At 40.8% G+C, this 15362-nt stretch overlaps 1 protein-coding gene across 1 annotated transcript in view; it reads right to left on the reverse strand.

Annotated features, from left to right (window-relative positions):
- Positions 1-2921: 2921 nt before the first annotated feature.
- eif3ea (eukaryotic translation initiation factor 3, subunit E, a) overlaps positions 2922-15362 on the reverse strand; it is a 29058-nt gene continuing 16617 nt past the window's right edge. The window contains exons 10-13 of the mRNA XM_023264539.3: positions 10703-10812; positions 4831-4933; positions 4256-4390; positions 2922-3094 (exon numbers count right to left, since the gene is read on the reverse strand). Coding sequence (XP_023120307.1) covers positions 3059-3094; positions 4256-4390; positions 4831-4933; positions 10703-10812 — 384 coding nt within the window. The 3' untranslated portion in view covers positions 2922-3058. The remainder of the gene's footprint in view (positions 3095-4255; positions 4391-4830; positions 4934-10702; positions 10813-15362) is intronic.

A 15362-nucleotide genomic window follows, 5' to 3' on the forward strand; every position in this document is an offset into this window, starting at 1 on the left:
AGATGTTTTTATTTTATTATTTTGTACGTTGTAGATTAATACTGAAGATAAACACTTTTTTGTTTACAACATAATTCCATGTGTATTCTTTTATAGTTTTGATGTCTTCAGTATTAATTTACAATGTAAAAATTAATTAAAAACCATTGAATGAAAAGATGTGTCCAAACTTTTGACTGGTGGCGTAGATAGATAGTTAAATGGACTTTTCTGAGTAAAAGTGTGTTGTTTTTTTAATCCTTTAACTGTATTTGCCCTCACTGAGACCACAAATACCTCCAATCTCAGCATTACAATATTTGATTTACATGCTGCTTTTCACAAAAACCTTGTGACAAAGTGTCAGGCAGTAAAATACACACACTCAAACACACTAAAGTACAAGATTCCATTTCGTCACCGGAACTGAAAAAATATGAGGGGAAAACCTGTGTTTAAAAAAAAAAAACTATAAAGTGACCTTTGTCCTGACTTTGTTTATTTATTTATCCAGCGAGCAGTGAGAGACATTGTGGTCAGGAGGGTTGTTAGCCACAGGCAGTGCTGCTGGTTTGGATTCCTCTCTAAAACAACATCTGAAAGTGCACGGTTAAGGTGAATGTGATAATTTTGGCCTCAGGCACTTTTATTTTCATGATGTGTCATGGAGAAGGGGGCCGGTAAACCAATCACTTTATTCTCTCCATCCCTCCCTCCCGCTCGTTGCAGTGCACAAAAGTGGAGGTGACGTCAGCATTTGGATGGTCTGGCTCAGAGCCCTCAGTGCCATAACAGCAATGAGGGGAGCTGCTGAACACCCTGCTCATCAGAGATCCGGGCTGCATGGTCTTCATCGTGGCTTTTGTCACAGTTTACTTGGTTAGAAAAGGAAAAAACAAAACTACACACAAAAAAAGCCACTCCACAGTGGTCATCTGAAAAAGTCAGAATCTCTGAAATGTCAACGCTGAGAATGAGGCAAGCTGAGAAAGTTCAAGTCTCATTTAGCAACTTTCCGTGCTTGTGGCTCGAAATGGAAAGAGGGAGACTTCAATATCCAGAAATAATCCAACATGACATTCACAAACAAAGCTGAAACATTACAGTCCACACGTGTACAAACACCGTTTTATAGGCACCATAAATATAGCTGACAAACTTATCTTCCCTCGGGGTCCATTTAAAAACTGGTCTCCAGCTTTAATTAAAAAATGAAACAATGTGAATTTGAACATCTACAATTCATCCGCTGACGAAGATCCCTTATGATCAAACGCTCCAGGAGAGCTATTAAAATGGACCTTTAGGTGAGACTGTTTTCTTTCACTGCTGAATCCAAGATCAAGATTGAACTCTGAACCTCACCGATAAATCTACTCATCAAAACATATCCCAAATCTGGCTTTTGAATATGGAGCACGATCGTTTTCCGCTTCTTTACAGAGAACAGACGCCGAAGCCTAAAAAGGTGTCAAAACATCCATAAAAACGAAGCAGCCTGTCGGGGCTCAAGATCAGCAGAAGATGTGAAATACAGAAAAGGTACATGCATCTTTAAAGTCTCTCAGAACCCATTTCCACCGCCAGCTGCTGATATAAACCACAGGTCCTTCATGAAGACTCAACGTTCTGCCTGAGGTTGAACTGTTTGGGGTGTTTCACTTGAGATTTATTTGTTTTCACCTGTGCTGGACAGAGTGTGATGTCATGTATTTTGGTGCACCAATCAGAATTTAGGTGTTTGAACGGAAATTTGCAAGAGTGCTTATCAATCCAGAAACTGTTGATTGCTGTTTTTAATCTTAACATTAAAGTTTTAATAAATCTAAGGATTGCTTTATTCCTGAATATCCAAAGCAGACAAACTTACTGCCATTCAAACGTATTGTTACAACCTACAGTTTACAGCCAGAAATGATGATTTAAAATTAAAAACTAAATAAATGGGGAAAAAATGATGTTAAATGACATACTTAATAACCAAATAAATCAAATTACCTGCATGTAAATCAGGACTGACAGACAGGGAGCAGTGCAGAGGAGTAGCAGTCCTCCTTTACACATTTAAAGCTACAGTTTTGTACATTTTCTCTGGTCACTATGCCACAATACCTTCTAGTTGCTTGGTCTATTTAAAAAGTATATTGAATAAATAAATTGGGATATACTGTATACTTACTGAAAACCCACTGGAAAAGCAGGTTTTCATATTTCACCTCTATTGTACACAGTGCACTTATGTTTATCAACCGAGCTGGTCTGTGACGCATTATGGAAAAAATAAAGAGAAGGAAAACACCTCGTGGGTGAAGCACACGTACGCGTGATGCAACACTCTTTGCACTTTCCAGTCCTTTGATTAAACCAAATAAAGCAGGTGTATTTTACATAAAATCCTTGTTTAAGCAGCTACATCGCATGTAAGGAGAAAAGTAGAGGCATATGAAGGAATGAAAGCCTGTTTGTGAGCAACTGCAATAAAGGAGGAGGGAGGGAGCGTCAAAGGACTGAGTTATGAGAAGGTCGAAAGCAGAGAAAAGCGGGGGTGGGGTGGGACATTAAAAAGATTGTGTCCGTCTGGCTAATGGTTCTTTATGGCTCCCTCGTGTCCTCAGATGGGCAGGATGACTGGCAGAGAGTGTGACCACTGGTAACTGTACATCACCTCTGTTTGCCCCCTTCAGCTGACGTCCCACTCACCAAGACTGCCTGCCACGGTGAAGCGAACCACTAAAACGCCATAAAACCAACAGACTAAACAGCCATTCATCATTACTGCACACACATGAGCCGCATCACACGCAGCAGTCTTAACCGTCCCACTCAGTGACTCAATGCGCACATTAAAACTTCATCAACTATTACCGATACAAAAAAGTCTGACCACTCAAACCTCAACCGCCGTTTGTAATGTCCAGAAATAAGGCAATCATGGGTGAAAATGGCTTTGTTGGTCACTTTTATTGAATTGGTGATGACTTGAACCAAGTGCAAAGCAGCACTTTGCTCCTTGAGAGACAAGTGTGGGAAAAAAAAAAAGCAACACACTGAGAAAGATGGATCCGTCTTCATGGTGTCGCTAAAATCCACCTTCCTGACCTGCCCAGTTTGGAGTCTGCAAGAAAAGCATCAAGAAAACATCAGATCAGACCGTTGGTAGATCACTGGGAGTGACCAAAACAAAATTTTCTTGTTGATTGTGGGAAATGTGAAAAAGTAGCCTGCATGTGCAAGCAGTTAAATGCTGACGTTTTCCTTGTCGGGAGTGTAATGTGTGTGTTCTGCTGGTGAGCGCTGGGTGGCTGTGGGAGCTGACAGGGACCCTAAGCAGCCTGCCCAGATGGTAGGCAGTAAATGTTCTCTATATGTAAGTGATTTGTAGCCTTGAGGACAGCAGGATGTAATGGTGCTCTGTGAGTTGTTTGCAGCCTCTTTTGTCTAATTACAAAAATTCCTTAATGAGGAGGGCCTTTGCTTTTCTGTTTTTGTTTTTTTACAGGACAAGGTTATGGCAGCACTCCTGCTGCAGATATTCAAACAATAGGGAGGAGGGTAATTGAGCGCATCAAAAGATACTCAAGAGCTGCACAGTTCAAAAGTGAACATTTAACAAGTAGTAACTCAGTGGCCTTGGAATTGTCAAGAAATCCAACCCATCAGTCAACTTTGACAGACATCAAGTCTCGAAGGAGTGAAGAGCTGTATGAATCAACAGCTCCAGTTCTGAGTGCGTGCATTACTGTAACATTCTGTGTAGCTGTAGTATTTGAACAGCCTACATACCACGACAATGCACAGGGTCAACATCAAAAACAGACTTAAATGGGATGACTGGACCCTGAGCCAGACATCTGCAGCAGGTTCTAAGTGCAGGGAACTCCAGGCTTTGAGTAATGTTCACCAAAAGCCAGTGTGAGGGTCCACCTTATTTACGTTGCTGAGCTGAGTCACTGAGCTCAGGCCTCGTTTTATGGTTGTTTGGAATCTACCTTGTCATTAGGCCTTTGAAGAGCAATGGAGGGATGAAAGCATTAGCTCTGTTAAACTTGCTCTTACTGGCTTATTTCGTGTAAAGAGAGCTTTTGTTGATGGTTGTTCATCAACATTCTTTAGCCTTGTTCTTCTGAGCTGATCATTTGAAGCGCTTTGAACTGCCCCGAGTTCACGCTGACCTTCAATCTGATCGGCTGTGGGAGTTATGCTTGTCCTACGGCAAGGAGTAGCAGGGAGTGGAGGTTTGTGTGCATTTTCAATGTACAGTATGTGCATTATTCACCTCATTTCTGGTGCTGTGGGCCTGCTTTTTCTCAATGTTCATGGCCAGCATTTGGCTGCGGAACGAGAGGCTCTTGGTCTTCTCAATCACCTGCTGGTAAGGTGATATGGCATTGTTTCCCATGACCACGTGGCCCTAGAAATGTGGACAGAAATGGATAACAAATTCACAATATTCATCGCAAGCCAATCACATTTGGCCATGCAGACACAGCACTCTACAAACACCAACCAGAAGTCGCACAGGTCCTATTCATTTCTACTGTAGGAACATCTAGATAATTCTATGTCATTGTGGGGGACTGGGCTATGATTTGCTGATTACAGAGAACTGTACACTGATGTGTATGCCAGAACAAGCAGGTTTAACATGGAGCTTCACAAAGGGAATGTTACAAAGCTCAAATATTGCCGTTACAATGTCATTATAGTGCCCCTTTGGATTAAAACAGCTCCTGAGGTCAAACAACAGGAGGATGAAAACAGGCGTCAATTTACGAAAATCTGTGTGAAAGGATCTGATTCATTAGTGAAGGACTGAGGTGACTGGCTGAGGAGGAAGACATGAGGTCTCACCAGTTTGGAGTCTATCTTGGCATCCAGCCTGGCGTTGCGGATAAGGTTGACGATCCATCTCTCAGCTTCCTCAGGCGTCATGTTCAGCTTGTCTGCCAGCATGCTGTAGAGGAAACAGAGAAACAGGTAGATATGGTTTGGTTTTAAATGTAGCACAGACATTCATAGTTGCCAGAGGATGTGTCTTTGGTGAGTCATCAGGTTAGAATCTTAATTTGACCAACATTTTGGTTTATGATCACACCTGCAAAATGAAGGAAAATCCCATCAGCCTCAGCTGTTGTTCAACTGTAGTGCATGTGTACTAATTAGCAACATTTTAAATGAGTATATTAAACTAAGATGGCAAACATGGTAAACCTTATACCTGCTAAACAACAACATGTTACAACTGTCACTAGAAGCAGTTTAGCATGCTGACATTAACTTGGAGCACTGCTCTGACCTAGTAGAGCCTCAGAGAAACTAGGGTGGTCTAGACAAACACATGAAAATTGCACTGATTAACTGTCAACTATTAAAATAATCAAGTATTTTAAAAAAGTGATCTATTGGTTTAAGTAACTTGATAAAGATAAAAGTCACAATTTTTTGATTCGAGCTTCTTAAATTTGAGGATTATTTGGTTTCTTTTCGTTCCATGACAGGAAATTGAATATCTCTGTGGCCAAAACGATACATTTGACAACGTCTTCTTGGGCTTTAGAAAACACGTTTCACCATTTTCTTACATTTTACAGACTGAACAACTTGTTGATTAATCGAGAAAATAATCAACAGATTAATAGACAGTAAGAACTATTGGTAGCTGGATCCCTATTTAACTGACTACACCTGACATTAACATCATTAGTTTTATCAGAGCACCTCTTTCTTTACCACAATGTGCGAGTGTGTAATCTGCACAGGACTTTTAAAATCATATACATTCTCTGCAGTTGTTACAAATCCCTAGGTAAGATAAGCCTTTGCAAACAGTGGTATCAATTAAACTGAGCTGCTGTCAGTGCTGTACTGATTCATGCATGAAATATGTAACAGCAGCAAATAACTATTAGTTAATACTACACTATGGCACATTAGGTGCCAAATGACTAGCTTCTATTCCCATTTGACAACGTTAATAAATGGCCAACATACTGTGCTTCAGGCATAAAGTGTATAACACAAAGCACACCAGAAAAACACTTCTATTGGTACTCTACTAATGGGAGCGTGATTTACAGACTTGTATGAATAACTCAATTAGAAGTGTGGGCACTACCCCATGTTGTGAGCTTTTGTGGTTTCTTATCCTTTCATTTTTTTGTACCTCTGTTTCTAGGACACACACTCTCTCCACCTGGCTGCTACAGCTTCTCATGACACACTGTTCCAACAAGTGACTGTCCCCCAAAATAAAAGCCAGGTTGGAGGCTTGGCTGTTCTTTGAAACAGCTAGACATGGATGTGTCACAGCAGAGGGAGGGGAGGTATGAGGGTGGCTGGCATTCTTTGATCCACAGCTTTCCCCCACAGCAGCTGGCTTCCCTTGTGGCTTTCAAAATAACTAGACCCCCTCGATACCCCCATCCAGACCCCCTTCCCCCGACATTTCCTGCCCCCTTCCTCTTGTCTGACCCACACCACCCTCCACGCCTACCACATTTCATATCAGGGCCCCAATAAATATCCTCAACTAGTTTGTGCACTGCTCACAATTACTCCAGCAACCCACCTCCCCTGTCCAAAGCAAGACCACTGAAAAACTTCAGCAGCACCAAAATACTGTAGAAAGACAAATTTGTCATTGTGTTTAGTCTCCGTGTTTGCACAAAATGAGGTTATATGGCCTATATAAAAACAATTTACTTCCCTAATTATCACTTCCTGATCCATTAATCACGTTTTGTGAGACTCCTTCGGTGAGTAAGTTAGGATCTGCCCAGACCACACCGCTTCTCACACCATGGCTCTGCAAATAGATCCCACCACCATTACCAATTTCAAAAGTTGCCCTCAGAGGCTTATTTAAGACATTCTTTGAGTGAGAAGTAATCTTATTTGGGATTTGTGATATGTCTGTCTCACAAACAACAAAAAAGAAAAAAAAAAAGACTACCACTTTCTAACCCATGAATGTTGGTAAAATGTTGGCAAAACCACATAAAGAAGGGGAATGAAATGATGTCAGTGTCTGGATGGGGCATTAAGGGCATAAACAACAAATAAAAACCATTACGTCAGCATAATGAAGTAAATAGGGTTTGGTCTCCAAGTGACAGTGCGCATCTTTCAACACTTTGACCACAGTGAAGTGATAAAGAAGGTGGATAAAATGACAGAAAAATCTGTTGAGTAGATTAATGAGTATCCCAGCAGCTCATAGGAGTGAAAAGGATACAGTGAGACTGATGAACCTGTCATTCACACCAACAAACCTAGTAACATTAGCTCTGCTGGACAGCTGATTACACTTAAGCTCATCAAAACCTGTGGAAAATGATGCCTGACAACAAAATTGCTCCTATGGATCATTATTGGGAACCTAACAAGTTTGGAAAAGTGTTGGCTGTGTAATGACGCAAGTTCAGGTTGTGATGGATAACACATGTCGGTTATGGCAGAGTGACACTATTAACATCAAGGAGTTTAGTCTGCAAGCCAAAATGTTGCTAATGTAAAGAGAAATGATGCATTGATAAGTCGTTGTAGCTCATACTGATAGCATAATTAATAAAAAGGATTAGTATGACTTTATTTCAATTAAAAAGTGACTGCATTCATCATGCTGAGATCAGGGCTCAGTGTATTCCTTGTTCTGCTTGTAGCTGAAGATAGAAAAAGAAAACTCACGTTTTGGGCTATTTTCAAGCTACAGACTAAGTGTGAGACTAATCTCGTGTCTGAATGGCTGATCTAGCTACACAAGGGATAAAAATCTAAACATCTGAAGTGCCTAAAATTCAACAGTTAACTACGTACTGCACTCCATCATATTTACGGACATTGGGAAATGCCCTTCTCTTATCTACCTAGCAATCCAGTAATCTCAGGCAAATTTGAACAAAATTTGTTATTGGTTCCAATTTTACCCAGCGATTAAATGATTGCTGCACAGGGGTACTGTGGGTGTTTTGTTTGACAATTCAGTAAAGTGGGGGCACATGTCAGTCAAGTCCAGGTCAGATATGGTGATCAAAACAAACATGATCTGGTTTCCGCGCCGGGGACTTGAGCTAACCCCTAACCCCTAACAGCGTGCTCTGTGCAGCATTACACAAGAACACAGAGTGCCCCAAAAAGGCCCAGGGCCTTGGCCTGTACCAGTCGAAGTCCTCTAATCTAATTTATAAAATAAAGTCTGGCAATGTTTTCCTCCCAGGAAGCACATTTGTATATCAGAGGAGGGTTACTTTATCTTATTGTCTCTGAGAGAGTTCTTCAACAGCTAGCTCTACTTAGACCTCAGAGAGAAGTAAATGAAGAAAAAAAAGAGAGAAAAGGAGGGAGATGTGAGAGGAAGCAGGAATGGGTCAGACTTAAAAAACCTACACTATTGACATCCTTTGGCCCTTAAGCCAAGCAGACAGCCTCCATGACTGGTTTTGTTTTACACAACCGTGATCCTGTTCCTTGGGGGAGAGGGATCACTTTCATTTCGACCCCGTACTCACTCTGGCTCCTGAGCTTTCGACTTCAGGCTAAGGGACTCCTGTGAGTCTCAATACCAACCTCACACTTGAAGAGAGAGGTCAGGCACTGGGGTCTAACTCGGTTAGGGGAGAGAGGAGGATGGGTTATTCTCCTCCAAAGTAACCCCATTCTTAACATGGCTGGCCTAAAATGAATGCATTGTTAAACACTAACATATGATAGCATTTGGGAGACTCCGAGCCATTTGGAGCAACCTTGCTTTCGGTTTGGGGTAAAATAGATTCTTCGGGGAAACCGAAATGATTGTGTGGTCTTTTTAATGACTCAATTGTGAGGTGGAAAGATCTTCAGTGTTACATCCAAATACATAAGACACTCCTTCCAACTACCAGTGAGCTGTTGTGTACAAATATAATCTTGTGATGAGGGGGTAAAGAGTGCCCAAATGATCACGTCTCATTTACTCACAATGTCAAAGGACAAGTGTGCATTTGAGGTCAAAGCAGGGCCTTGCCACTGAAACATTCAAGGAAGGACTAAGGAAATAAAGCCCGTAAATCAAATAAAAAAAAACAAACCTAAATTGGAAACACACACTCAGGACACTGAAAAGTCTAGACAAAAGGATGTGTGTGTAGGCAATTACGAGTGCTGGCTGAATCACATTTTCACTGCCTACAGTAGGTTTTACATAAGCCTTTATTGCATAAAATAACTGAACTACGCCAACTTCTGGTCTACTTTAGTGTCCTAAGCTGTGGGCAGAATTCGAGCTAAATATCTGTGAAACCATCATGGCCAACAGCTGTAAAAATGTCCTCATTAAAAACAGCCATCAAATTCATTTGAACACACGCTTGGGTGCAGAGGGCTTCTGGGTAGAGGACTAATGACTTGGAATTTGGGTGTCTGTCAGAAATAAACATGATCTGTCCATCGTCATAACATCACCAAAAATAAACACGGAAATCCCTAAAACTGCCTCTGATTTGTATTCCTGCTTCAGGGACCTCAACAAACAGCAAGCTTAGGACACTGAAAAAAGGTGAAAAGTAGGAAAATCACCATTCGACTTCCTCTTTCAGTGTTACCACTAACCTTTGTGGTCCTTAACAAGTAAATGGATCCAATTGCAGTAAGTCTGCCAAAAAGAACCAGGACTCCTAATCAATTCCAGACAATCTGCAATTGGAGATTTCGACAGGGCCTGATCATGTTCCATGATTCAACCTTGACTACAGACCTCCACGGCTCTGTATAACAGTCAATGCAATCATTTTCGTGTCAACAGAAGTAATTCATTCCCTCTTTCACTGAGCATGATGTGTTCATGCACCTTCCTCAAATCTTTAGCATTCTCAATATGTCTGGTAGCCAGTATTACTGCCTTGTGAAAGCAGTATGAAATCTGTACTGTTAATTAGTCAGAAACAGGACAAACAATAAAATAACGTATGCACAGCTCACCACCAGAGCTTAGATATCCTTACAAAGATGAGGATTACTGGCTAAGAAGAGTGAAATGCTCTGTCTTTATCTTGGTCACTCTCTAAAATTGATGTAAACAGGCAGCCAAATCCTATAATCTCTCTTAATTGCAGACAATGACTTTCATCTTTTTTTCTCTCTTCTAATGCTCACTATAATTAGCATTTACTAAATTTCTTGGTTTTGGGTACGCGTCCAAGGTCAATTTTATTTTAATGTAACTAAACTGAATTTAAAACTTGCAGTCAATTGAAATGTACAGAACCCCTGACCTCCATTTACCCAGTGAATAAGAGCTGAAATGTTTCTGTGCACTGGAGCAGTAGGGAATGCCAAAAGCCGCCTAAACCCTGACCTCTTCCTGGAAGAAAACTGTCTGTGAATTGGCCTCAAACAGGTGGTCTTATAAGCCTAGCAAGCACAGAAACCTGTGGAGACCTGGAAGCAGTTAAACCGCATAATACTTAATCCCCAAGATGTGTGGGGTCAGCATGGCTGTGTGTGGATGGGCCAATAAACACTTATCTATGAGGGAAATTCCACTAATCACAAAGCTGATTTTCTTACTTCCTGCTTGCTGACTGCTTAGTGCTTACAAAGTCTAGTGATAGCAAACAGTACTTCTCGGTAGTCTTCAGCGATGTTTGAATTCTCTTCAAATATGTGTGTCCCCCATACAGCAGTACAAATAAAAAGCTCACAATTTGCAAACAGTTTCATTCTGTTGGTAACGTATAGAATGTCAAACCTGATGCTAATGCACTGGTGGATTCTGCAGAAGGTCTCAAAGATGAAGAGCCGGGCGTTCTCAATAAAGTCCTCTAGGCAAGCAACCAGGAAGAAGTCATTCACGAGAACCTACGAGACAGAAAGCATGTTATGTGAGAGCACTGTAGAGCAGATAATATGCAAACACCTATTTCTGGAAGAGTATGTGCCTATCCATAAGGTTCTACTACAACAGTGTAAGGTTTGAAGTAAAGTGAAGTCATAGCTTGGACCAGACTGAAGAGCAACAGACATAAGTGCAACATTAGAAACTTCAATCTGTCTGCCTCTAGAAATTCATGGCTCATTTCAATTAGGAAATATCTATTCTCTGAAACTAAAATCCAATCCATTTTTGTTATATTGAGAGTAAATGCAGTAGGAAAGATCAACTAGCTGCATTTCTGTTACCAAGGGATTTATTTTGGCAATAGTCATAAATACAAAAGCTTCCTCTGTAAGTCAGCAATCCCAGGTTTTGTGAAGCACTTCAAATCAACCGCAAACCTTCAAATTCGATAACCACTATATGGGACAATACAGTCCGAACCGAGCCAACTACAGAGATGACTGTCAGCAACTTATCATCGGAATCAGGTCTGGTTGTTCAGTGTCTACTCCCCATTGCAGTATCACTGAATGTCACAGCTACCATTATCTGACAACTGCAACAAACTACTCCAAATAAACTCAGTCTTTCCAGTCGTCCATGTACAGTATCACCTGTGTCTAGTCTACAGCTTTGCTTAGACTCTCTGACACTGCTGCATGTGGCTAATTCATCTACTGTAAATGTTCATGACCCTGCTATGGCGCCCGAGGCACCACTGTGTTAAATGCTCACATTTGTTAGTGCTTGCTGCATTTCATCTCTCCAGTGAGAGCTATTTCACATCACAGACCTCTATCTTCAAAAGTTCTTTAAGAATCACCAGCTCTTTCTTTGCTTAAGCTTAGAAAGCTGCTATCTGCTCCTAGTTCTGGTTGAATAAATCCCAACTACATGGCACTATCAGGCAACACACATTTCAGCTATGACAATGCTTATCTAAGGTTGATAAATGTTGAAAAGTGCCCTAATTATTGTCATCTGGGATTCAAACCACAAAGCTTAAACAAAATCTGAAAGGGGCTTGAAGAGCCCTTTTATGCACAATCTGAGGGCCTGACTATAGGTAGGCCTATACTTTTCATTCTTTGACATGCAAGCATCTAACATCTGACAGTGATTCCAGATTCGGGTGGAGTGGGAAAGAAACAAAAAAGAACTTGTACCGCCTGAGCAGAACAATTTGAACCAAACTAAGCTCCCCATTTGAAAGTACTTGGCTCAAACTATTGTACTGGGTACAGCGAACTGAAGAGAGGAGACCTGAAAACAATACCCATATCTTGCTATTACAGCAATCAGTAAATAGATGGGTGCCACTCTTCTCAGTGGCTCAAAATTGATGCATTGCAAATGCTCATCAAGAGGAGAGCCCATCCCAATGGGGTATCCGTTTACCTCAATCACTACACGGTCTGTGAAACATCCCTTTACCTCTGAAAAAATCTGCTTTTTAAAGGCCTGCGTGTGAATTTCTGTGAGGGAAAAAATGCACTACTGACTTCAAACAAGCCCATTTTGGGAAAATGTTTGCAGACCATCACAGGTAATGCATTAAAGGTGCTGTTAAACATTTTTGGAACCACCCACCTGAGTAGACCTGCTTGTGAACTGGACAAGGTCAATAAAGGGCTTTTGAGCATACTGGACATGCTCTGATAAGACTGACAGGTAGGTTAGTGCTAAAAGCACCTGGAATAACTTGGGCTCTGACCCGAGAAGTAGTTGGGACTGAGCATCTGTTTCAACCACAGTGTAGTTTCAGTAAATAGACCCCCATGAGGTGAGGTCGAGACCGACCCAGAAAGTGCATACAAGTGTTTAACAAGGTCGGTGATTGAGGGCGTGTGTCATGTCTCAGCTGAAATAGGATACAGCTCTAATATTGTTGATAGTACATGCCATCATTTGGAGATGGCCTCTGGAGGCCTTTGCACAGGAAAAATCTAATTTTCTTTTGGAACGTGCTTGGAATTTTCTCAGACCATGTACAGATTTTTTGAGGCTATAACCAAGTCAAAACAAATCTAATCAATGAGTTTAGTTAGAACTGCTCATTTGTTAAATATTGACTTGGGATGCTGATGACTCTTTGTATTAGCTTAAAAAGAATAAGTTAAAATTAAATGGAACCTTCAGTAAACCGCTGACAGGAGTTATAAACACTTACTTTAGGGAAAGAGCCATTTGATCAGGCCACATGTTTTTCATTTTGAAGGTTTATCGTAAAAAGGCAAGAGATGAAAAAGGGGCCAAATAACCCAAAGTTTCGCTTTTTTATTCCTTGGCAGCTCCAAATTATCAAGTCATTTGGGAAAACTTAAATTACAGTGTGTGTGCAGGGAATAAACTAGGAGATCAAGTTACACAAATTACACATAAAGCCTAACACTCTGCTAGGACACCTGCTGTATCTCTATATTTGCTTTATGTCTGATGAACATGTCCAGAGTTGAGTTAGAGTATCTAAGTATCTCCTGGGAAGAGTAAGCAGTAGCAGCAACATTTAAGATCAGGAGATGATTTCAACAAATTAACTATTACGTAGCATGGGGCACAAAATTGAATGAATGTAGCCTGAAAGTCAAAAAGGCCATTCAGTGAGGAGATTGATTTTCATACTGTCAGAGGGTTTCAGAAGAGCCAAATTTTATTGTTTGGCATATTCCTATAATAGGTCTAAGCATAACCTGTACAGTTTGGAGCTCTGGTAGTTTGTTTCGTTTATTCTGTTTGTCTCATATGCAGACACAGCCCTGCCAATAGTGTCAGATAATTCCACCGATCTGCAGGTGGTGGAAAAGAGCAAAGAAACAAAAACATTAACGGCAGCAAAAGAGAATGCTACATGTACACTAATACGTTGTCATTTTAAAGAAGAAAATGAATATGAAAACAACTCCATTCAGATGAGTGTTTTGGCAGAGCTTCAAAAATATCACATGACCATCTACATAGACTGAGCATGCATGTGCCGATGTAAACAAGAAGCAGAGGGCTGGTAGGCTGCTCAATTGTAGAGAATACTATGGAGGAAAAAAACGACAACCAAAACTAAAATGCCTTTGTTTTCTTCTGGAAAAGGGTCATGTGATATGGGCATGACAAATCAGAAGTCACAAACTGACCAAGCACCAACCTCTGTGTCTGAAAAATTAAGCCACTGCAGACCTTTGAATGGCTACTTGAGGCTGCCTACAAAGCTGAGTGAGGCCCATGTTAAAAAGCCTAACTTTACAGTGGATATAAACATGCTTACAGGCTCGCAAATAATGGTTTTGGTCTCTATAGCTAATTTAACCATTTCTGACAGAGGGTTTATCCATCTTTAGAAACAGTCTACAGTGTTTCCTCTACATTCATTCAGGAGCGGCGGGCCGCCATTCCTAAATCGTAGCCGCCGCTCCTTCAAATTCCTTTTTTTTAAAAAATTGTCGCAAATACACCACCGCTGCATGTCTCCACCTTCACAGCAGAGTTCTGCACTGTGTCAGATACTCATGAGTACTAAGGTAAACTACAGATAACTATCCTGCTCAGTATCTACTCTTTGATATGTCGGGTTAATACGACGTTAATTACTCGCGCGGCCTTGAAAGTGACGTCACGTCAAGCACCCAGACAGCAGGTCAGATAGGCAGAGGAGTGTCGTCTTGGAAAATAGGACAGCGACTTACCGGAGAAAAGTAATTAGCTCAAGATAACTCATAATAGATTTTACAAGTTAAAAAGACATTCGCAAAATATTGATGTCCAGCTAACGTTACATAACATATCGGTAGCTTCAGTTAATTGGACCCGGTGCCAACTCAGTGTCGTTAACGTGAGTAAACTACTTGATAGCATTAAGCTAATATCTACACTCCATGATGTAACTGCTGACTGCATTTTCAGATGAGCTTGTTCACTTATTTTATTTTTAATTTTTACATTCAGCCGTTATGAAGCTATTTTCAACTGGCCATTCAATAAATAAGTTATAAAAGTAAAATCTGCAGTCAAGTGTCATTTGTTTACTCGCCACGGCTCCCCAGAGAGCTTGCCGTCGCTGCTGAAAAAAATCCTAGAGGAAACACTGGTCTATGTTAGTTACTGACAGCACGAATCAGAAAGCCAATGTGTGTTTCCAACACTGCCCATCCAGACTAAAGCACAAACTAGACAAGGTTTTAGGGGTTCCACAACTGATTTAGGTCTGATTAGGCCAGTCTGACTCAAGGAATGTATCCTGCCACTGGCCATGCTTTTCAGGTGGCTGACTTCTCTCCTTTTGCTACCTACATGTTGTAGATTGAAAAAAATTCCTAATGACTTGTATCCATTGTTGTCTCTTAGATGGTCAAATTCTTGTTTTGTATTTTAGTGGTTGGCAAATGACTAGTTTTGTTTCCGGTACAATCATGTCTATCATAGCTTATACCACCACTTTCTGACAACACTATGCAACCTACTCTAATCACTTTAAAGCAGTGAATGGAAACAATCAGAATTTGCTTTTTCCTTTTTTTGTGGCATCACAAAAGTTTACTGT

This window comes from Amphiprion ocellaris, chromosome 9 (assembly GCF_022539595.1).
Source record: "Amphiprion ocellaris isolate individual 3 ecotype Okinawa chromosome 9, ASM2253959v1, whole genome shotgun sequence".
In the NCBI taxonomy this organism is placed as follows: Eukaryota; Metazoa; Chordata; class Actinopteri; family Pomacentridae; genus Amphiprion; species Amphiprion ocellaris.